The sequence below is a fragment of the Rana temporaria genome, chromosome 5, assembly GCF_905171775.1.
Source record: "Rana temporaria chromosome 5, aRanTem1.1, whole genome shotgun sequence".
Taxonomy (NCBI): domain Eukaryota; kingdom Metazoa; phylum Chordata; class Amphibia; order Anura; family Ranidae; genus Rana; species Rana temporaria.
Window position 1 is genome coordinate 103,451,729 of NC_053493.1, and position 25,841 is coordinate 103,477,569.

The 25,841-nt window shown below is 39.9% G+C and overlaps 1 protein-coding gene across 5 annotated transcripts in view; it reads right to left on the bottom strand.

The window, feature by feature from the left end:
• The window catches only part of TBC1D5 (TBC1 domain family member 5), a 723,038-nt gene that overhangs the window by 446,872 nt on the left and 250,325 nt on the right, over positions 1 to 25,841 (bottom strand). For all 5 annotated transcript variants that reach the window (XM_040352961.1, XM_040352959.1, XM_040352957.1 and 2 more), the window contains one exon: positions 19,797 to 19,915. In XM_040352961.1, the coding sequence (XP_040208895.1) occupies positions 19,797 to 19,890 (94 nt within the window). In that variant the 5' untranslated portion in view covers positions 19,891 to 19,915. The remainder of the gene's footprint in view (positions 1 to 19,796; positions 19,916 to 25,841) is intronic.

Consider the following 25,841-nt stretch of genomic DNA (forward strand, 5'->3'; position numbering starts at 1 on the left):
TAAAGCACCGCTAAGACCCTAATGTTTTAGGGCTTTTTTGCAGTGCCTCAGTGTGAAAGGGCAAGGCGGTTTTACAGCGCTTTCAATTCATTTCAATGGAGAGGGGCCTTTTTGGAGTGTTTTTTTAAGCGCCCAAAAGCTGCTCCAAAGATGCTGCTTGCAGGACTCAGTGTGAAAGGGTCCATTGAGATGCAAGGAGAGCGTTTTATGAGCGTTTTAATAGCGCTATGTTTAATGCTAAAACGCTGTAAAAAGGCTTCAGTGTGAAAGGGGTCTAAATAAAATTTATGGATTTGATATTAGGCATACTTTATAATTTATTTATTTTCTAATATTAACTGAGGCTTCAATACATTTGTTGGTCTTTTTAGTGTGCAGCCTAGTCTTTGCAAAGTGTTACTGTATTTATGTTCTGTGTTCCTAAATCTCCCTTTTTTGTTATAATATTATAGTATAATTCTGAGTGGGTGCACAGTTTCCTTCATTTTGAAGTGGGTTTCTGTGTATATACCGTTTATCAGCATTTTTTTTTTATAAATTTGTGTCACCTCATAAAACTATTTTCTTTTCCCAAATAAAATTACAGCTAATCCATAAAATAAACCTGTAATCTGTAGCGTTCCTCACAAGTTTCAGTATTGTTTTGCCCTCCAGTTTTTAAAACCAGTTTAAACACTTGTGCCCTGGAGCTGAAAACAGGCACACATGACGCCTAATAATCATCGTATAATCAGTACTGCATTTAGAAGAAATACAGGGAGCTGTCATTTAGTAAAGTAAGTATTACTTCAACACTGTTATAATCCTTTTCCCCTCCACTTCATTTGCACCTGGCATTTGATTGCCGATATCACTCTACATCAGGGTGCAAACCTTCTGAGGGAATATTGAGAAGAAATACAATGCTTTCAACTGTTAGTATTTGCAGTGGACTTACTAAATCACACAGCACTAAGTTGCAGTGTCTAGAGATTTGCACATCAACCAACCAACCAACCGGCTGTATTAAATACCATCTGGCAACGAAGACTGAAAGATGAAGATTTAAATTAGATACACATAGTTTCAAAAAGGAAAATAAACAACTTTTGGGAGGAAAAAAATAGTGTGGAGTACCCAAGTTAATGTAGCTCTCAACCAAGAATATCAATAATGCTGAAAATTAATTCCAGTGATATCAAGCGATAATTATTAAATTACCAAAGTCCTTCACTTGTGTCTACGTGCAGCAAATAAGTTGTACTATATTTCTGGCAGGAATAAACTATAGTAGAAAAAAAATAGGTTTGGAGTTAAAGCTGAACTCCAAGCAGATGGGAAAAAAAGAATCCATTTATACATTCATTAAAAATGTGAAATGTATTTTACATGTAACTAATATTAGTATAATTGTTATTTGTATAAGGTGCCTTGAAAAAGTATTCATACATTTTGCCATGTTACAACCAAAAATGTAAATGTATTTTATTTGGATTTTATGTGATAGATCAACACAAAGTGGCACATAATTGTGAAGTGGAAGGAAAATTATAAATGGTTTTCAAAATGTTTTACAAATAAATATCTGAAAAGTGTGGTGTGTTTTTGTATTCAGCCCTGTTTTTAACGCATACTGTTAGACAGGTTAATTTGGTTGTTCTGCAGGCTGGTCGGTAAAGAGGCTTGGTTTTTCCCTGGGCATTCCCCAAGTTTTGTTGTTATTTGTGTTAGCCTTCCTATGCCACTTACTGCGATTGGCAGCAATAGATGGGGGCGGTGGACATGTTTTTGTTTCACCTGTGGTGTTTATATTGGTCCAGCAGTGCACCAACACCTTTGCAGCCATTGTGCTATATGCTGGGTGTTTGGTGTGCTCCTGTACCTTTAAGAAGGGATGGGCTCCCCCTCAGTCCACCTGCCCCCATCTATCCATTAGAATGCATGTGCCTCCACTGTGGGGACGCTCATTGTTTAGTGTTAGGACCACAGGCTACAGGGTGCCTTGGCGTGGCTCTGTGGCTCACGCATGCATTTTCAAATGCGTGCGGACAAAACCCCTGTTTTTAACGCATACTGTTAGACAGGTTAATTTGATTGTTCTGCAGGCTGGTCGGTAAGGTTTTTCCCTGGGCATTCCCCAGGTTTTGTTATCTGTGTTAGCCTTCCTATGCCACTTACTGTGATTGCCAGCAATAGATGGGGGCGGTGGACACATTTTTGTTTCACCTGTGGTGTTTATATTGGTCCAGCAGTTTACCGACACCTTTGCAGCCATTGTGCTATTATATGCTGGGTGTTTAGTGTGCTCCTGTACCTTTAAGGAGGGGTGGCTCCCGTTCAGTCCACCTGCGTTTGCAAATGCGTGCGGACAAAACCGGTTTTTAATGCATACCGTTAGACAGGTTAATTTGGTTGTTTTGCAGGCTGGTCGGTAAGGAGGCTTGGTTTTTCCCTGGGCATTCCCCAGGTTTTGTTATTTGTATTCAGCCCCCCCTGTACTCTGATACCCCTAATTAAAATCTGGTGGAACCAATTGCCTTCAGAAGTCACCCAATTAGTGTGTTCTGTGAAGTCCACAGAGGTTTGTTAGAGAACCTTTGTGAACAAACCGCATCATGAAGGCCAAGGAACACACCAGACAGGTCAGGGATAAAGAAAAAAAATGAAGTAAAATGAAAGATAAAGTCAAGTTAAAGCAGGGTTAGGCTATAAAAAAAAATCCCAAGCTTTGAACAACTCATGGAGCACTGTTCAATTCATCACCCAAAAATATAAAGCGTATGGGCACAACTGCAAACCTACTAAGATATGGCCATCCACCTAACTTGACAGGCCAGGAAATGAGAGCATTAATCAGAGAAACAGCCAAGAGGCCCAGGTCTGCAGAGATTCACAGCTCAGGTGGGAGAATCTGTCCACAGGACAACCATTAGTTGTGCACTCCACAAATCTGGTCTTTATGGATGAGTGGCAAGAAAAAAGCCATTGTTAAAAGAAAGCCGTTTTTAGTTCGCGATAATTCATGTGGGGGACACAGAAAACATGTGGAAGAAGGTGATTTGGTCAGATGAGACAAAAATTTTACTTTTTGGCCTAAAACGCTATGTGTGGTGGAAAACTAACACTGCACATCACCCTGACACACCATCCCTACCGTGGAATATGGTGATGGCAGCATTATGTTGTGGGGAAGTTTTTCTTCAGCAGGGAGAGAGAAGCTGGTTAGAGTTGATAGGAAGATGGATGGAGCCAAATACAGAGCAATCGTAGAAGAAACCTGTTATGCCCCATACACACAATCGGAAATTCTGACAAGAAAAGCCTGAGCCACAAGACAAATCCTATGGCAGGTAATACAGTTCACATACTGCTGCATGAGCATTCACTCCCCTTGTACTTTTCCAAATTTTCAGGTGTTACAACTAAAATTTTAAGCAGAGTTCCACCCAAAAGTGATTCTCCACTTATCTGCCTCCGATGCCACATTTGGCACCTTTCGGGGGAGAGGGGGAGCGAATACCTGTTTTTGACAGGTATCTGCCCACACTTCTGAGAGATCTCGCCCCCTTCTTCTTTACCAACCACCAGGCCATTCAGAAAGTGCAGCACGCTTTGCACATGCACTATAGGGAATCATCAATGAAGCCGCACTGCCGGTTTACTTTACAGGTAATGGTAGCGGCGGCGGCAGCACCCAAGAGACGATGGAAACATTGGCTGGGGTGCAGACAACGCTAGATTCCAGGACAGGTAAGTGTCTTAATGTTAAAAGTCAACAGCTACAGTATGTGTAGCTGCTGACTTTTAATTTATTTTATTTTATTTGGGGGCGGAACTCCGCTTTAAACTAGTATTTTTATCACTTGATTTACACAATACTTGTTATTTTATGACAAGTTCTTATATAGCACGGTGAATTTACGCAGCACTTTACACATATTTTGTACATTCACATCAGTCCCTGCCCTCAAGGAGCTTACAATTTAAGGCCGGCCATAGACGGTCCATACCTCAACCTGTTCAGCAGGTACAAACCGTGTATGAGCTGAATGTACCAAGTTGATCAATCAACTAGGGTACAACCAGCCTGACGGATTTACTTGCGATTATCACTAGCAGCTGGTATAGCTGCTACCAATAATCACTGTCTTCTCCCAACAGGGACAGGTTCCCCTGCCGGGAGAATGACAATTGAGGGATTCCCTTGTAAACACTGTCTGTGTTGATGGGGGAATCATGCGAATTTAAGAGATGTGCACAATCTACAGCCTGCATAAGGTCCCTAACTCACATTTATAAATATACATGGGCCAATTTAGATAGGAGCCAATTAACCTACCAGGATGTCTTTGGAGTGTGGGAGGAAACTGGAGTACCCGGAAAAAATAAAATTCAATCTATGTAAATAGTGGCTATTGTTTTCCCTTGCTCTGCATCCCCCTTTAGTAATCTCACAAGCTATTTAGAAGTCTTCTCTGATTAATACCCACTTCAGGCAGTCACTGAATTTTTAAAAACTATCCTAGTCTACACTGTGTAATATTCTTTTCATATTTTTTAAAAATACATTTACATCAAGTCAATATTAACATTAAAATACAGGAAAACCCGTAAACTGGTCAACCATTATGAGATGAGATCTAAAAAGTTCCTTCCAAGTTGATAACTGAGCCATTTGATTACATGTACTCCTGCAAAGTGGGTATTGACGAAAAGTAAAAAGTTCTTGATTCACATATTATTGCTTGTAAAGCATATATGTGCAGAGTTTTAAAAGCCTGTGAATAGACTGAAACATCTCAACAGAAATTGGTTGATTACAATGAAAAGGTCTCATTACAAGTTGACTATAAAATTAAAGTAATTCATTCCATATGTCTTAGCCGAGCTGTGTTTCCCATTATATCAGCAGAAAAAAAATAATGTAAATATTCTTTATGAAACAAGCTGTTAAGTATGTTACAGTTCTTTTGTTCTTTGATTGGCTTATTATTTCAGCATCCATCCTGCAAAGCGGCAACTGATTTTTCTTGCTGCATGCACTAACTGCTCAATATACGACAACAATTAGAAAGGCAAGAAGTACTTGATTCATCTGTGTTCTTGCCTATAGAATTGTCTTCTAAACTTTTTCCTTTACAGTTAAGTTAGTGCCTTAAAAAGGAGATATAGAACAAACAAAAATGCAAAGTGACCTCTTATCAACGAAATAACAAAGTTGAGAAGATCATCTGACATGACTACATTTTCAGAACTATGACATCACCACACAAGAAGGCTGCCTGTTGGTATTTATATTAATTAATGAGGATCTGCATCACAGGACGACGTAATTGATGATTGGTTAATTACATCATGGTACTTTTTTGTTTTTTTATAGATTACTTGTCAAAGTGTATGGTGTGTTTATTTACTATTTAAATTGTTTGTGCATTACTGGGGAAAGGGGATAGCATATGGGGGCTTGTGGGGAAGAGGTCATTGTCCTCATCAACATAGGGACAAAGTACCCTTTCATACAACATGGCCATGTGGCCTAGTATGGTTTAGGAGGGAGGACTGCTTGCCTGCAATTTTTAGGAGAGAACATTTTATAACTTTTTCAAAACTTTTAAGAAAAAAGTAAAAAAAAAACACAATAAATGTCTTTTATGTGCAAACATTATTAAGTAAATGCATATATATGATGTTAATCAAAAGTCTAATTTTCATTACCCCATGGAAAAGCCCTTTAAATTACTAAACAGAATCCTTTGTTAGTAGAATATTTGGCAGATTTTGTTGTATATAGAAGCAAGGTATTAAACCACCGCGCAGTGGAGCTTCAAACGTTTTTAAAACATTCCAAGGCATCACTACATGTAATTCAAAATAGCATGTGCCTATTGTAGGTTCTAGTCTAGACTTACAGAAGGTAATTATCAAATCCAAAACACAAGGGGGTTGATTTACTAAAGCCAAATAGACTGTGCACTTTGTAAAATGCAGTTGCGTTCTCTAAGTGCAGTTGCTCCAGAACTTAGTAAACGAGGTTAAGCTTCACTTTGCAAAAAATACCCAATCACGTGCAAGGAAAAAAAAACAAAAAAAAAAACAGCATTTTTGCTTGCTGGTAAGGCCGCATTTATAGGTGCTGGATGATGATGGAATCCATCCGTAGATGATGTTAGTCAGCAGAGCTTTCCCTCATGTACTAAGCCTTGTAACAACTGGAAAGTTTATTTGCTTTTCGTAAATCAACCCCAATGCTCTTTATTCAGCAAGGCAAATGGAAATGTGCAGACTACTGCATTCCACAACAAGATAAGCAATCATCTTTGATTGCTCTTGACTGATTAAAGAAAAAATCCGATTGGTTGCTATGTGTTACTGCATTTTTGCAATGCTTTCCCGACAAATTTGGCATGCCAACACGTTTAATCTCAACAGACATTTGATTTTTACTATATTATATTGAAAACACCAATATGGACTAATATAATGATTGTGATGTTCAGAGCAGATCACTCTCTAAATTACAATGAAATCTTTTGAGACGGTAAGCCAGTGCCTGTGGTTTATCCCAGTGTAAATCACACTTAAGCACAATTTATAATTATAGATTCATGCTAAAGCATTCAAGGGCAAAGGAAATGTGTGTATGGGAGATATTTATATGTGATTTTTATATATATCGTAATTTTTTTAATCAGTTGACAGCTGTTTTAGAGCATACTGCGACGCCAGGCTGAATGAGGGTCTTGATTACTTCAAGATTAGCTATCTTAAGTTTCTATTCATTTTAAGTGTTGTTAGTGCGAGGAGTCATTAGTCACTCCCTTGTCTCTTGGAACATCAGCATACATTTACATTGTTAATGAACATTTGGGGTAAATGAATTAATGACACTCAAACATAAATTCAGACCTAATAACTTTCTGTGTCATTGGTATGTTAAAATGTTATCACAGTCGAAGAGCCATTCATGCCTGGCCTACAAACTGCTGAGATACATTAAACTGAAGCAATAAAAGTAATACAAAAATTAAATGTGTTAGCATATACTACCTTAGAGTGGACCTTGCACTTTAGGCAAGGTCTTCTTATTCCTTGTGCCTCCTTCCTGTCATTGTAAACCCTGTGTTTTGCACAGCAACCCTGGTCCTCCTCTTCTCAGGTCCCTTACCAATGCTTCTAGTTCTTCCCTCCCACCAAGAACCCACCATAGCAAGCAAAATTGCTACAGGGGCACTTGTGTGGGCTCACTCCCGAGATAGCTCTGTGTCTATAGACAGACAAAATGCAGCTCAGTCCCGTCCCCACTCCCAATAGCTACCGCTGCTGTCTCTGTGCCTATGAGGAGGGAGAAAGCCGAAAAAGCTGCTGCTCTCAGACACAGAGGTGGGTTGAGATCGGGCTCAGGTAAGTATAAGGGGGGGTTGTGGGAGCAGCATTAAGGTAAACCACTTTAAATACTGTATACAAGTACAAAAAAGAACCTGTGGGGGAAAAAACGAGTTAGATAATGTACTATTTTTTTTCTAACTTTCCTACTGCAGCGGTGACATCGTCCTCTTGATGATGAGATCTCTGGGAATGTGGAGTGACCCAAATCTCACGGGAAGATGTTGCAGCACAGTGCAAGATTTTAACTGCCCAACATTCCGCGATCTAGCCAGAAGGTGTCACCCTAGCCCTGCGAGGAAGTTGGTGAAAGGTAAGTACATATGTGTATATTTATAATGCAATGTTGTACGCAATCATTTAAAAATCTGCAGGTTATCGTGTTAATCTTCTGTTGTGACCTCCACTTGATTCCTTACCACAACTCTGCCTGTCCAGACCTTGCTTCCAGCCTGCTGTGTGTTCCAGTGTCTATGCCATCTGGCTCCTCCCTGGGACATTTCTTTTAGTCTGCACAAGCACCTCCCTGCCACTGACTCATGGTATACATGTCACTCTAAGCCCCCTCACTCTCTGTGCTCTGCTCCATGAGTGCCTGAACCAAAGGTATAAGGGAAGCCCTCTCGTCAATTCGGCCTCCAACCAGGTCTGTGATACTAAAAGATTTTGATATGCTGTACAATGTTTTGAAACCAATATTAGACCTCTTCTTTTTTTTTTTATAGGAAATACTATGGAAACAATTCTTTCACTGCATGCATGCTGAATGCAAAACAGAATTGCTCCACTGGATACCAGCAGATATCTTACAGTCTACAGCAAAATCTGAATAGTGAGGGTGAGCATAATGTGTCAACAGCTTCGGGCTTGTGTCAATGGTCTTCCTCCAAGGTGCCTTTTGCCTGTGTTCGAGATCAGTTTGCGGTGTCCTTGGTATATTCAGAGTTCATGGACAACACCACTTTGATCTACTTTTACATTCCTTTTGATTTATATGGGGAGAGAAATTGTCTCTGAAACAAAAGCCTGTCAACACAGATCCTAAGGGTTGCCAAAGGCATGTGATTGCAAAATGACGCATTTAGGGAAACAATCATATGCAGGTGCTCATTCTCCAGATTTACTAGCTGGCCATTATTAGGGGATGAATCCATGGGTGCAGTGTTGGATTTTCAGACTGGTCAACTGAATTTATTTTTACATTGGTAATCAGTTCACACTTGCACAACAGCCTGCAGTCCAGTGTCTGGCTCTGCCCTCCTGGGTGGCCGTCATATGACGTTCTCGGGCCTGGCAGCCGCAATGTGCGCCAGGTACCCGTGATCGGCAGTTAGAGAGCCAGGGACGTGGATCTGTGTGTATAAACACACAAGCCTCATACACACGGGTAAGAATCTCGTCAGGAAAAAAAGCCTCGTACACACGTTCGGTTTACTCGGCAAGAAGGCTCTGCCAGCAGTTTTCTTGCAGAAAGCCGAGCGTGTGTACGAGGCTACAGATCCACGTCCTGTCAGGGAGAGGAGACTGATGGTGTGTCCCTTGTACATAGGGACACTAATCGGTCACCTCCCCCAGTCAGTCCCCTCCCCCCACAGTTAGAATCACTACCTAGGGAACACATTTAACCCCTTGATTGCCCCGAGTGTTAATCCCTTCCCTACCAGTCCCATTTATACAGTAATCAATACATATTCATAACACTGTTCGCTGTATAAATGTGAATGGTCCCAAAATAGTGTCAAAAGTGTCCGATCTGTCCGCTGCAATATCGCAGTCCTGACAAAGATAACCGCCAAATAACCACCATTGAGCAAAAAGGTGGAAATAAAAGGCCGTCTAACTGAACCACCCCCACTGCGCTCGACTGGAGACAAGTGAATAATATAAAGATAAATATATTATTAAAGTGAACTGTAGCTGCCGCTATTAAATGAATAAAGTGAAAAATGTATATACATATATGACGACACCTAATAACAGAATGAATAAGTGAATTAAACACCCTATTTGTGAAAAAAAATAGGTGCAACTGAAATCACACACAAATAGATCCATGGCAAAAAATGTCTAAATCTGTGAACTGAATATGTGGACATGAGAATAAAGTTCATAAGCAGAGAAATTCCTTCCAGGATCTTTAAGATGTACTTAAAGATCCTGGAAGGAATTTCTCTGCTTATGAACTTTATTCTCATGTCCACATATTCAGTTCACGGATTTAGACATTTTTTGCCATTGATTTATTTGTGTGTGATTTCAGTTGCGCCTATTTTTTTCACATATAGGGTGTTTAATTCACTTATTCATTCTGTTATTCATTTAACTATATGTTGATTTATTTTTATTTATGTGAGTGCTGCTTTATATCACAAATGACACATGATTCATAATTAGGTGTCATCATATATGTATATACATTTTTCAAATAACCACCATTACCAGTAAATTACCAGTAAAAAAAAAAAAAAATCATAAATCTATCCCCTATTTTGTAGACGCTATAACTTTTGACGCAAAAATATAAAATGGAGTTGGGACTTTGTATGAGGCACGTGGCTTAGCAATATGCGATTAAGTATAAATATGGAAAATAAAAAATTGTTTCCATAATGACCAGGCTCAAAAATACCAGCCCAAGAAGCACTAAACCAAATTAATCTGTCTAACTGTATGTAATTAAAACAGAGGTTTAGTTGCAGGAATTTGCAAATACCTGGGAAGCTGCAGGCCAAGCGTCACGGCACTCTGTTACCTGTCTATTGATTGGCACACCTGTGCTCCTCCTTTGGAGGCCTTAAAAATTATAGTTAGGACTGCAGTTACACAGAATGCCGTGACGCTTGGCCTGCAGCTTCCCAGGTATTTGCAAATTCCTGCAACTAAACCTCTGTTTTAATTACATACAGTTAGACAGATTAATTTGGTTTAGTGCTTCTTGGGTTGGTATTTTTGAGCCTGGTCATTATGGAAACAATTTATTTTCCATATTTATACTTAATCGCATATTGCTATAATCGCATCTCATTTAAAGTCCCAATCTTCCATTTTTAAACTTTTGACGCAAACCAATCACTATACGCTTATTGCGGTTTTTTTAACCAAAAATATGTAGAACAATACGTATCAGCCTAAACTGAAAAAATAAAAATAAAAAACTGGGATATTTATTATAGCAAAAAGTAAAAAAAAAATTGTGTTTTTTTCAAAATTGTCAGTCTTTTTCTGTTTATAGCGCATAAAATAAAAATAGTTTGGCACAAGCTCCAACTTGTATCCTTGTTTTTGTCACTAAGTTGTCCACAGGGCTGTCAATTGTTATTTAGTGCACATAGCTTCTTACTCCTGCAGGTAGCAATATACCCAATTTGTGATTATCTAAAAGCAAAGCTGTGTCCTCAAATGAACAAAGGGGGAAATGTGCATAACGAGCAGGGCCCTCTGATCATTCCTGTATTAAATTGTATTGTAACTATAATGTCTTCCCTGATGTTGTAAAGCGCTGCGTAAACTGTTGGCGCTATATAAATCCTGTATAATAATAATAATAATAATAAAGGCAGCCAATGTTTTTGAGTAAAATGCTTAATGCACCAAGACACGGAAGGAAAAAAAAAAAAAAAAAAAAACACACGCCATGCAGTCTTTACTTCCTGTGAGCTGGAAGGACAACAAACATTCTGGCTACATTTTGTAACCAAGGTCGATATTGTGGAGCATTTCTTACCTTTTCTGAGGCTGTGAGATCAGGGTTGGTAGGGTAATCTTATATAAGGATTTCTTAAGAAATACAGTATATTACAATTAAACAATCAAGACTAAAAAAAAATTTTTATATGAAACCCTGTATATGAATATCATATACTCTTTATCCAGCCAATATGGTAAGCGCCAAGCTTCTTTTACATAGTTACATCATTTATAAGGTTAAACACAGACACAGATTCATCCAGTTCAACCTGCATCGCTGTGTATGTGTGTATGATTTCTATTCTCTAACAATTCCCATAGCCCCGAATGTTCTGCTTTTTTAAGGAAGACGTTTAGAACTTGTTAACACTCTCACCTAGTGCCACTTCTTGGGGGAGAAATTTCCACATTTTCACAGCTCTAACAGAAGCCTGCTTTCTTCTAATCACAAATTGTGGCCATGCAGTTCTCTTTAGGAAGCTTAGAGTACACATTTATTACAGTTACTGGAGTCACTTTTGATATATTTGTAAATTTTAATAATGTCCCCTCTTAATCACTTATTATCCAGAGCAAATAACTGTAATCTTTGCAATTGATCCTCATAGCTGAGGTCCTCCATCCCTCATATTAATTATGTCACCCTTTTCCCTAATTCAACGTCTTTCCTGAACATTGGTCATCAAAACGGAGCTGCATATCTGAACATATCTGAGGCTGAACCAATGTTATGTATAGGGAAAAAATTATGTATCTCTTAACTGTATACCCTTTTTAATGCATGACATTAATTTGCTAGCTTTGTTAGCTGTGACTTGACATTGCATGCTATTGCGAGGTCTGTGATCTTCAAGTACCCATAGATCCATTTCCATCACTGATTCTCTCAGTGGAGCTCCTTCTAATGTGTTATTTGCATGTGTATTTTGGCACCCAAGTGCATAACTTTACAGCTCTAAATATTGAACTTCATCTGCCAAGGAGCTACTCAACCCCCTATTTTATCAAGGTCTCACACATAGCAAAGTATATGTGAACCCTTATTTTTTAAAAACACCTATTATGTTTAAAATAGAAATGCAAGGCAAAACGTATGTGTGTGTGGGTGTGTGTATAATCACAACATAGCTGCATAAGGGGCTTAGAGAGCTTGGGGGGGGGGGGAAATGGGGGGGGGGGAGACTGCAGGGGTTGTGTCAGCAGGAGGCAAAGAAACTGCAGTACAATGATCTTCCCAGTGAATGGATGGACAGAAGGGTATATCAGCACAAATCTGACCATTGGATTACAGTTGGGTTACAGACAGGCTGTGCTTCTTAGTAGAATCTAAAGAAGAAAACTGACCACGTTGGATGGTTGTGCTGCCATGCAATGGCGTGCATGGCAGCACAACCATCCAACGTGGTCAGTTTTCTTCTTTAGGTCAGTTTGAAATAGGAAACAACAATAGGGAAAAAAAAATACATGGTACAACAGACACATATCAGAAATATGACATGCTGGGGGTAACAAACATACACGTTAATAGGTTAAAGAGGTGACTGGACTTTTAAAAGATGAATTTTCAAACAGACAGCGCAAGCTAAAAAAAAAAGCGCTACTTTGGTTGTGCTCTCTCTTTAGCAAACCTGGAATACTCTGAAATTATTGGTCACGTTGTAAATGTTTAATAATGTATGTATTTATGATATACAGTATAATACAATATATATATTAATACTATTTATGTCATTTTTTTCAAAAATATGTAAAGTGAATAACTACCTATACTGCCCATTAACCGCTTGTGGACCGCCACTCGACGATATATGTCGACAGAATGGCACGGCTGGGAAAAAAAGGGTGTACATCCCCTTTAAAGCGGTAGTTCACCCCCCCCCCCGACACATTTTACCATCGAGACAGGCATTGTAGCGCGAGCTACAGTATGCCTGTCCCGATTTTTTTAACCCCGTACTCACCTTGTAGTCGTCCATCGTAGATTTCGGCTCCCGCGGGGAATGGGCGTGCCTATGGAGAGGGAGGATGATTGACGGCCGGCCCTGGCACGTCACTCTCCCCGAAGACAGCCGGAGTAGGTCTCGGCTCTTCACGGCGCCTGCGCACAGGCTATGCGCACGCGTCGTGAAGACCAAGCCTATTTCGGCTATTTCCGGAGAAGCGTGACGCGCCAGAGCCGGCCGTCAATCATCCTCCGTCTCCATAGGCACGCCCATTCCCCGGTATCTTCGATGGACGACTACAAGGTGAGTACGGGGGTAAAAAATTCGGGACAGGCATACTGTAGCTCGCGCTACAATGCCTGATTTTAAGGTAAAAGAAAAAAAAAAAAATTTTTCCCGTCGATAGGGTGAACCCCCGCTTTAAGAACCCAGCCCTGGGTCGTAAGCGTGCCGGCGCACTCGCAACCCGGTCCGAAGCCCTGTGACCGCCGGTGTCCCGCGATCGGGTCACAGAGCTCAAGAACGGGGAGAGGCGAGTGTAAACAAACCTTTCCCTGTTCTTCTCCTTGGCTTGTAACTGATTGTCTGTTCCCTGTCATAGGGAATGACGATCAGTGACATCACACGTCCAGCCACGCCCCCTACAGTAAGAAACACACAATAGGACACACTTAACCCCTACAGCGCCCCCTACAGGTTAACCCCTTCACTGCCATTGTAATTTTCACAGTAACCAGTGCATTTTTATAGCACTGATTGCTGTAAAAAAAATGACAATGGTCCCAAAAATAATTTCAAAGTGTCTGATGGGTCCACCATAATGTCGCAGTCACGATAAAAATCACAGATCGCCGGCAATTACTAGTAAAAAAAAATTATAATAAAAATGCCATAAAACTATCCCCTATTTTGTAGACACTATAACTTTTGCGCAAACCAATCAAACGCTTACTGCGTTTTTTTTTTTTTTTACCAAAAAAATTTAGAAGAATACGTATAGGCCTAAACTGAGGGAAAAAAAATGTTTTTTTATACATATTTTTGGGGGATATTTATTATAGCAAAAAAGATTGTTTTTTTTTCAAAATTGTCACTTTATTTTGGTTTATAGCGCAAAAAATAAAAACCGCAGAGGTGATCAAATACCACCAAAAAAAAGCTCTATTTGTGGGGAAAAAAAAGAACATCAATTTTGTTTGGGAGCCACGTCGCACGACCGCGCAATTGTCAGTTAAAGCAACGCAGTGCCGAATCGCAAAAAGGGGCCTGGTCCTTTAGCTTCATAATGGTCCGGGGCTTAAGTGGTTAGATCTCTAATCAGGTTAGACCATGGAAAATCGAAAGGAAATCGTAATGTATATGAACAGATTACATTTTTACTTTAGTTAAAAAAATATTTATCTAAGGAAAATGTTGCCCCAACATTTCATATTCCTTATATGTGTCTGTTGCAAAGTGTATGTATGTATGTATGTATGTATGTATGTATGTATGTATGTATGTATGTATGTATGTATGTATATATATATATATATATATATATATATATATATATATATATATATATATATATATATATACACACACGCAAATGTTTTGTTTTTCCTTGCATTTCTTTTTTAAACTAAATAAAACAAGGTAAGACTTCACATATACTTTAAGTGAGACTACACAGAATCACATCACATTTCAATATGCATGGCCGTTGATCTGGTCACACAAATATCCTGGCCAACAGTGTATCTTTTCCTGGTGGTAGATATTGGAGCACTGCTATTGTGTACATATCCAGAAGCTGTGCATAGCGTGTTTAGCAAGAGACTTCAGCGGAATTTACCGCACAGTTATTTTAGATTTAAGATTACAAATAAATTTCACTTCCTTGCTTCCAGATGCACATGTTCAATGACTGGAAAATTAGTTTAGGTGTCATGGTGTATAACAGACTACTCGCAGAATGTTTTCACGACAAGGATCACGTTTCAAGCAGCTTGTTAGGCTCATCACTTCCTCAAACTATGTTGTCACTGCTAGCGAGAGAGAGTGAAGAATACAAGGCACAGTGACACACATAATCACAGACAGTTTTCGCTCCCCATGTAGCTCTCAGTTGGATTACAGCTTATTATTACCCTAAATTGAAAGAACTGCAAACTTTAACTACAATTATTTTAATTTGATTTTATGGTCTTAGTAATCAAGAGCATGTCTTGTGTCAATCAAGTAAAATACGTTTTCTTAGAGAACTGCAGAAGCCATAAAAAAACTACATAAAATAAGATAATGTAAAAGTAAACCAATCATGACTTGGTGCAAATTAAAAGTCTATGTTTTCTCTAAAAAGGTGGCAGTGCATTAACAGGCAACTATTACATGAACCTTTAAATGCACACTGGCACATTAAGGTTATAGCATTATACATTGTGTATGATGTTGGTGTCGTGGGATTAGCACTATTTAAATCTCTGCATTATCTTTTAGCTTCCTTTCTGTTTCAGAAGATAGCAATGTGACGTGTGTGCATATTTTAAATTAAACCCGGAGTGTATTAAACACTTAACCACTTCAGCCCCGGAAGAATTTACCCCCTTCCTGATCAGAGCACTTGATACGGGACTGCGTCGCTTTAAAGCGGATGTGCCACTAAAAAAATATATTAAAAGCCAGCAGCTACAAATACTGCAGCTGCTGACTTTTAATATAAGGACACTTACCTGTCCTGGAGTCCAGCGCCGATCGCAGCAGATGACGAGCGATCGCTCGTCACCCTGCTGCTCCCCCCTCCATCCACGGTGAGGGAACCAGGAAGTGAAGCGCTCCGGCTTCACTGCCCGGTTCCCTACGGCGCATGCGCGAGTCGCGCTGCGCCCGCCGATTGGCTCCCGCTGTGTGCTGGGAGCCGAGTGTTCCCAGCATACAACGGGGGACAGACGGGAAGCAGAGAAAAAACCCGTCTTTTGCCCGTATCGTAGGGCCGGAAGTGGGTGCAGATACCTGTCTGTAGACAGGTATCTGCACCCCCCTCCCCCCTGAAAGGTGTCAAATGTGACACCGGAGGGGGGGAGGGTGCCGATCAGCGGGACTCCACTTTAGAGTGGAGATCCGCTTTAACTGACAATTGTCGTGCGACATTGCACCCAAACAAAATTGACTTCCTTTTTGTCCCACAAATAGAGCTTTCTTTTGGTGGTATTTGATCACCTCTGCTGTTTTTATTTTTTGCTCTATAAACAAAAAAAGAGTGTACATTTTGAAAAAAAAAAAAAAAAAAATCGAGATTTTTTACTATTTGCTATAATAAATATCCCCCAAAATATATAAAAAAAACAATTTTTCCTCAGTTTAGGCAGATATCTATTCTTCTACTAATTTTTGGTTAAAAAAAACCCGCAATAAGCGCATATTGATTGGTTTGCACAAAAGTTATAGCGTCTACAAAATAGGGGATAGATTTAAGGCATTTTTATTTTTAATTTAATTTTTATTAGTAATGGTAGCGATTTGCGATTTTTATCGTGACTGCATCATTCACATCGGACACTTTTGACACTATTGTCATTTATACAGCAATCAGTGCTATTAAAATGAACCGATTACAGTGTAAATGACACTGGCAGGGAAGGGGTTAAACACTAAGGGGCGATCAAGGGGTTAAGTGTGTTCTATGGAGTGATTATAACTGTGGGGGGATGGTCTCGCAACAACATGACAGAAATCACGGCTCCCGATGACAAGGAGCAGTAGATCCCTGTCATGTTGCTAGGCAGAACAGGGAAATGCCTTGTTTACATAGGCATCCCCCCCATTCTGCCATTACTTGACACAATCATGGGCCCCCGGCGGACATAGAGTCCGTGGGACACGTGGGCACATTCACAGAACACATGGCGGGAGCGTATACGCCCACAATGCCGCCATTTAAAGGGGAAGGACAGGTACGCCCATTTGCCCACCGCTGCCATTGTGCCGATGTATTTCGGCGTGTAGAGGTCAGCAAGTGGTTAAAGACCAGGCCTTTTTTTCAAACTTGTTGTTTACAAGTTAAAATCTTTTTTTTTTTCTAGAAAATTACTTGAAACCCCCAAAAATGATATATTTTTTTTTCAGACACCCTAGAGAATAAAATGGCAGTCGTTGCAGCCTTAGGCTGGCTGGTGGAAGCACGCTGAGAGCCGCAGAGTTTTTATGAGCTATGATGTCCTTTTTTACCTGTAAGTAGATTACTAATAAACCTTGTGCCTTTACCAGATTGATTGCACTGGGTGTTGGTGTGCTTTTGTCTTTTGTACACCCTGAAGCTTGGTGGAAGTTTTCTCATATTCACTTTTCATTGGAATCCGTTGTCATTTGGACTATTACACATTTATTATTATTTTTTTAAGCGTTGCACTTTGGACTTTTATTTTTTTGTGTTTGATTGATCTACAAACTGTGCTGGCTGCTTTTTATTTACATTTTATTTATTTCTATTGTTAGCGCAGATATTTGTTCACCCTGTTTTAAATACTTTATGTCACACTGTTTTGAATGTCACACTGTTTTGAATTAAAAAATAAGACAACAGTAAAGTTAGCCCAATTTTTTTCTATATTGTGAAAGATAATGTTATGCCAAGGAAATTGATAACCAACATGTCATGCTTCAAAACTGCGCCCGCTCGTGGAATGGCTACAAACTTTGACCCTTAAAACTCTCCTAAGGCGACGTTTAAAAATTTCTAGAGGTTGGATTGCCTGACAGAGAAGCGTGATTCGTCACTCCAGAGAACATGTCTCCACTACTCTAAAATCCAGTGGCGGCATGCTTTACACAACTGCATCTGATGCTTTGCATTACACTTGGTGATGTCAGGCTTGGATGCAGCTGCTCGGCCATGGAAACCCATTCCATGAAACTCTCTACACACTGTTGTTGTGCTAATCTGAAGGCCACATTAAGTTTGGAGGTCTGTAGCTATTGACTGTGCAGACAGTTGGTGACTTCTGTGCGCACAGAGTTGCTGCTGTTCCCAGTTGCTTCTACTTTGTTATAATACCACTAATGCCGCGTACACACGATCGGTCCATCCGATGAAAACGGTCTGATGGATTTTTCCATCGGTTAACCGATGAGGCTGACTGATGGTCAGTCGTGCCTACACACCATTGGTTAAAAAAACGATTGTGTCAAAACGGGGTGACGTAAAACACAAGGATGTGCTGAAAAAAACGTTCAAGTTCAATGCTTCCAAGCATGCATCGACTTGATTCTGAGCATGCATGGATTTTTAACCGATGGACGTGCCTACAAACGATAGTTTTTTATGCGATCGGTTAGGTATCCATCGGTTAAATTTAAAACAAGATTGCATTTTTTTAACCGATGGATAAATAACCGATGGGGCCTACACATCGGTTTGGTCTGATGAAAACGGTCCATCAGACCGTTCTCATCGGTTTGACCGATCGTGTGTACGCGGCATAACAGTTGACCGTGGAATATTTAATAGCAATGACATTTCACAGATGGACTTATTACACAGGTGGCAACCTATCACAGTACCACGCTTGAATTCACTGGGCTCCTGAGCGCGACCCATTCTTTCACAAATATTTGTAGAAGCAGTCTGCATCCCGAGGTGCTCGATTTTATACACCTGAATCCAATGATTTGGAGGGGTGTTCCAATACTTTTGGCAATATAGTGTATAATTTCCTTAGGATGCATGTCTCCCTGGAGGCCCAAAACTTTGGGTGTGCGATTGTGAAAATACTAACTGTATTTATGAGATTCAGACCTGTTCCTGTCCTCTACCACACCTAACCATTGATCCATAAACATGATGCGTAGACCACTGAATTAACAGTGATACATGACTAGTAAAATGGGGGCAAAGCCATGTACCAGATTCGAAAATAAAGTTGATATTTCCATAATGCAACACCCCTGGCTTTGGGATCTTGGGATGCTCAAGAAGCTAACCAAACATAAATGCAGACACGTATAGGCATCTGTTACTCCTGGGGTACATTTAATGCATTTTAATACACCGCTAATATAAGCAAGCACTGAACTGCCAAAACTATCCAGGGTTTACTCTAAATTTCATAAAATGCTTTTTAGCTAGATACATGAAACTTAAAGGGATCCATATTTTTTTTTTTTGCATGAGCTGTGTGTCTGAACCTCTCTTATTATTCAATATTGAAGGGCGAGGTTTTGGTGGGTTTAGCGAGGGCATTACTATAACCTGTAACCCTTAAAAGGAAAAAAAATGATTTTTGCTGAAATGACTGTTTACAGGGTATAGAGACATAATAGTTAACTGATTCCTTTTAAAAATGATTAAAAATAGATAAAAATCAATCATATAATGTACCTGCAGTTTCTAGTTTCATTTTTGCAGGTTGTTTCCTGCTTCTGTGATGTACAGAGCCACAGAGCCAATACAGGGCAGTGATGCTTTGGAAAACGAAACTGATTGGTGCTGTGGGGTTTTAGACACACAGTAATCACACCTCCTTGATTAGTGACCACAGAGAGAAAGCTTCTAGTACTGTGATCATCAGGAAACAGACAACCAGGTAATGTGTGGAGATCAGAGAAGAATTACAGCAACTTGAGAGCAAAAACGAACAATGAGGACATGAAAACAGCACTGCATTAAGGTAAAGGAAGCTATTAAGATACAAAAAAAAATCCTTTACAAACCCTTTAAGATCCCAATTTGCACATACTCAGTTCCAGAGCCATTTAGAGATGAGGACACTGGGTTACAATCTACACTGCTTTTCTCCTTATTAAATACACCTAAAAGGCTCTTACCTCCATCATGTCTGGCTATATCACACTGTAGAGGATCAAATCCAACTTCTTCAGACTGTAATGGGTGGCGTGTTCTAGGTGTGGGATCTTGCATCTTGTCTAAATCACAAAATATCTTCCTGAAAAAGAAAGAAGGGATGGAAATGTTTATGATTGGTCAGTGTCAGTAAGGAACCACCCTTTAAGGCTTGTAAAAATAAACAGAATTAAACTTAAAACTAGAAAACATATAAAGTGTTACCATTTAATTATTAAACACATTGGGCTGACATGGTAAAGTGGTCTCAGATCATTAAAGTGAGTAACCATAGATTACTTCCAGGGTGCCCAATGATCCACAAAACCCTGGGTGCTTTAATATGAAAATAGTTGGCATGGTCACACCCTGGCCCATCTCCTCCTACATCCCCCACGCCCAGCTTTCCTATTGGCTACAAAATGTAATTGGCGGTTTCACTGGGCAATAGAAAAGTATAAGGGGGCAAAATGACATGCGCTAGGACATGTTCCTGTCAGTACTGATCACTATTTTTACATTAGAGCAACATTTTATGGCAAAAGGAATGCAGTGCCTGACACATCCTCCTTCCCTCCGCATTCCTCTTGCCGATGTAGGTCTGTGAAAAGTTCTCACAGCCAAGACAAGCTGCATTTATAAACATGTAAATCAGCCGTCTCCTTCAAAGCTGTTATTGGTTCAGCCAGGTAAGGAGGGTAGGGGGGGCAGATTGGATCTCATAACTATAGTTAGAAAGCATTTAGCTACATGGGACTAAATATCACATCAGGTTTTACATAAGTCAGAAGCTCAGCTGGGGAGATTCCTTCACATCCAATAAAATTGCCCCCAGGATAGGAAAGGAGGGGAAATCTCTCTAACACCAACATGGACAGAAGTAAAATGCTTTTTACTTTACCCTCTGTTGGACAGATTTCCCCTCACTTCCTTAAAGGGTGGTAGGTGATGAGACATTTCTTTAACCACTTGCCGACTACCTAACGTAGCTATACGGCGGCAGAATGGCATGGGCAGGCAAAGCTCCATGACCGTGCCCTTGGGACCCGCGGACTCGATGTTCACCGGTGCCCCGCGATCGTGTCACTGAGCGGCAGAACGGGGAGTTGCATATGTAAACAAGGCATTTCCCTGTTCTGCCTAGTGACAGGACAGTGATCTACTGCTCCCTGTCATCGGGAACAGTGATCACTGTTATGTCACTTGTAGCCCAGCCCCCACACAGTTAGAATCACTCCCTAGGACACATTTAACCCCTTTCTCGCCCCCTAGTGGTTAACCCCTTCCCTGCCAGTGTCATTTACACAGTAATCAGTGCTTACATTATCATGTGATCACTATGATTGGTCACATCGATCACATGATACCTTGGCCACTCACAGCAGCTGGGTACCGAGCACTGTAATCACAGGAGTACAACGCTGCACGCCCAGGGGGGGGGGGGGGTGCTCTAGTGCACGCGTGCAGCTCCCAATGTAAAAGAACGTAACTGTAAACAGTAAAACTACTGTGGGCAGGTCAGCAAGTGGTTAACTTATAGAGGACCAATAAAAAAAAAACATGGCAGTAGCAATTTTTTATATAGTATATGATATTAGCACAACTGTTTATCAAATCGAAATTTTTGGAAAAAAATTATTTAGATAAATGTTACACAGAAAACACAAAAAAAAAAACTGCACATTTTCTGTAAAATATAAAGTATGAGATCATCTGTCACAGGAAATAAATAGCACATTTGTCAGCAATAAGAACCTCTATGACATGACATGAAACAAGGATATCCAACACTTGAAATCATTAACTTACAGTTCATCATAAATGATGGCTCCAGAATTATTCTTCTCATTCTGGCTTGTGCAGCGAATCCCAATAAGTGCAAATGCCCTTTTTGTACACTTGTGTGTCATGTAGGGCCGAAACAACTAATCGATTATGAAATTAATCGATTACAATTTTCATAATCGATTAATCGGCCAGTAACATAATGGGGTTAAAAAAAACGAAATTTAGCCCTTTATAGTAAAAAAAACAAATCGCTACTGTAAATATTACTTTCACTGTCCCATAGTAAAAAAATGAACCCCTTACAGTAGCGATTATTTGCTTTTGTTGTACTTATTTTTGTTTTTTTAACCCCATTATGTTACTAAACATTTCAGGCCTGGGGTCACACCTCTGTTTTTTGGTGCTTTTTGCAGAAACACACTACAGTTCATTTACATGTTTTCCTATGGGACACAATCACATCCATGATTTTTTTTCAGCTGCTGCGTATTTGGAAAGGGCAAGGACTTTTTAATGCAAAGCGGTGCTATTTTTTTTTGGTTCAATATACTTCAATGGAGAAGCTGCAGAAAAGCATGTAATGTGTTTTTGCGTCAATTTGTGTTTTGTAAAAAGTTTCTTTTTTTTTTAAGGCTATTATCCGATTAATCGAAACAATACTCGGCCAACTAATCGATTATGAAAATAATCGTTAGTTGCAGCCCTAGTGTCATGCATGCGTATTTATGTGCATGTGCGAGGGGGTGATGGGCTTTAAATGAATTTGTTTTCGTTCTTTTTAATTACAGTATTGAGCGAACGTTTTAGGCGGGTGTGAAAAAAAATCTCAAAATTAAGAATGCTTTCAGAAACAGAAGTGTTAATAGTTTATTTTTATCAATAAAAAATAGAAAGTAAATGAACAGAAGAGAAATCCAAATCAAAGCAATATTTGCCTTCACACCAGCATCAACTCCTCTAGGTACGTTTCTAGGAGGCTGCATACCCACCGAATCACTTCAACAATAAACCCTGCAGTTTCTCCTTAAAATGCAAACAAAACTCATGACTGTTTTTTTTTACATGTTGCTACTGCCTCTAACATAGTAGCTATGTCTAGTAATAGAGTAGGATTTTTAATAACAGCTTACCTGTAAAATCCTTTTCTTTGAGTACACCATGGGACACAGAGCCTTAGTCATTACATAGTGGGTTGTATGGTCACCAGAGGTGGTTGGACACTAGCACAACCAATGAGAACAAGTTCCCCTCCATATAACCCCTCCCATACAGGAACTACCTTAGATTTTGTAGCAAAGCAGTAAGGATCCCATAGAAGGGGGGAACCTCTGTGTCCCGTGGTGTACTCAAAGAAAAGGATTTTACAGGTAAGCTGTTATTAAAATTCTGACTTTCTTTATCGTACACCACGGGACACAGAGCCTTAGTCATTACATAGTGGGACGTCCCAGAGCAATGTTCAATATGAGGGGAGGGAGACACAGGTCAATCAGGCCGCCAACGGACAAAAAGCCCTAGACCGCTGCCTGCAGCACACTACGTGCAAAGGCATGTCCTCTCACATCTATTTGATAGAATTTGGTAAATGTATGGACTGAAGACCAAGTTGCTATGACTGACGGCTCTGGTAAGTATAAGGGGGGGTTCTGGGGGGCTGCCTCACACAGAAGGTATTTTACCTTCATGCATAGAATCCAAAGAGACATTAGGCCAGAATGTGGGAGTGTAACAGTAAATCTGGGACATTTTTTTTCATATATGACATACAACCATGGCCAAATGTTTTGAGAATGACACAAATATTAATTTTCACAAAGTCTGCTGCTTCAGTGTTTTTGGATCATTTTGTCAAATGTTACTATGGTATACTGAAGTATAATTACAATTATTGTAATTTACAAGCATTTCATAAATGTCAAAGGCTTGTATTGACAATTACATTACGTTTATGCAAAGAGTCAATATTTGTTGTGTTAACCCTTCTTTTGCAAGACCTCTGCAATTCACCCTGGCATGCTGTCAATCAACTTCTGGGACACATCCTGACTGATTGCAGCCCACTCTTGATTAATCAATGCTTGGAGTTTGTCAGAATTTGGGGGGGGGGGGGGTTTCACCTGCCTCTTTAAAATTGACCACAAGTTCTCAATGGGATTAGGGTCTGGGGAGTTTTTCCTGGACCCAAACTTTCCATGTTTTGTTCCCCAAGCCACTTGGTTATCACTTTTGCCTTATGGCAAGGTGCCCCATCATGCTGGAAAAGGCATTGTTTGTCTGTTGGATGGTTGGAAGAGGTTGCTTTTTTTTTTACCATTCTTTATTTATTGATGTATTCTTAAGCAAAATTGTGACCCCCTCTCCCTTGGCTGAGAAGTGAGGAGCAACCCCACACATGAACGGTCTCAGAATGCTTTACTGTTTGCATGACACAGGACTGATGATAGCACTCACCTTTTCTTCTCCGGACAAGGTTTTTTTACGGATGCCACAAACAATCGGAAAGGGAATTCATCAGAGAACATGACGTTACCCCAGTCCTCAGCAGTCCAATCCGTGTACCTTTTGCAGAATATCAGTCTGTCCCTGATGTTTTTCCTGCTGAAAAGTAGCTTCTTTTCTGCCCTTTTTGACACCAGGCTATCCTCCAAAAGTCTTCGCCTCACTGTGCAAGCAGATGTACTCACACCTGCGTGCTGTCATTCCTGAGTGAGCTCTGCACTGGTGGTGCCCCGATCCCACAGCTAAATCAGCTGTAGAAGACTGTCCTGGCACCTGCTGGACTTTCTTGGGTGCCCTAAAGCCTCCTTCAGAAATGCAGTGGATATGTTTTTTATGGGATTAAGTTAATTTTCATGGAAAAGAGTGACTTTGCAATTCATCTGATTACTCTTCACAACATTCTGGCAGTATATATAAATTGCCATCATAAATACTGAAGCAGCAGACTTTGTGAAAATGTATATTTGTGTCATTCTCAAAACTCCACTGCTCATAAAAGAGGCCTCACCCAAACAGCTACATTTATGCAAAGTCAAGCAGAGGATAGCCCCACATTCTGTTTTTTCTCCTTCAGTAAATACCACATGACCAATGTGTATGCATTAGTCATGTCACACTACTTGGGGGTGCTGAATAATTCCAATGATTTGATGAAAAAATGCATGCACTTTATAATTTTTGCAAATGTTCAGCTGTGGCTTTTTATTAGGGAGGACAGCACCTGGATATCCACTCTTGGCTAAAACCTCAATGAACCTGAAGATATACAGTTACTAAAAAGGTTTCCCTATGTAAAACTGTAGAACATTACAAAACTAAAAAATGTTGCCAAACTGCTCTGAATTCTACTCAAACGAAATATCTTTTTATACGATATTTCAGTTCAATCAGGGAGTAAGTAAAGGCTCTGGATTTCAGACAAGTAAGCCATGTGAGTTGATCTCAGCATGCTTGACTTCTTGTTTCTGGACTATTAGACTCACTGCCCTCTTTCCTGTAATGATGAAAGTAAATTATTAATTTTCTGTGAGGATGCTTACATAAAATTCTGCCTGTATGCAATAAGCATAAAATAATCCAGCCATGTATAATACAGTCATTAAACCTTTCGGTTATATGCTCCCCTGAACTCTAAAAGGGTTAACCATTATCTTTTAAAACACTATATTCTACAAATTGTGCTACTTCTGTGTTGCTACTATTGACAACAGATACCGAATTAAAGTGGACATGAGCGCACAGATCTAGTGCATTAACGGGAGCTTTTATTGATAATGGGAAAAAGTGATACACAAATCACTTTTGTGAGTCTTTTACTGTTTTTGTATGTATATACCGGTAATTGTTCAAGTCCCATCTGACTCTTGGTGATTCTATGGGTCAGCTGCCTGGGCACCATGTTTGATATGCCTATTTCCCACACACATTTTGTTTGTGAATTTTCACAAGGTAGGCCACATGTCATTCCTTAACCCAACCCCAACTGTCCAGCATGGCACTGGGAAGCTGAATGTGATGACGCAAGGGCATTTGTACACACATAATAGGGACGATTTGGATAGGAGTCAGTAAACCTACCGGTATGTTTTTGAAGTACCGAGAGAATCCCACGTTAACACAAGCAAACTCATAAAAAATTTGCATGACAATAGCATGCTATCATTGAATCAGAATAGCAATCAGATTAAGAAAATCCCACTTCCTAGATCTGAAAATTAGTTCTGGGTCAGTGACTCCTTTTA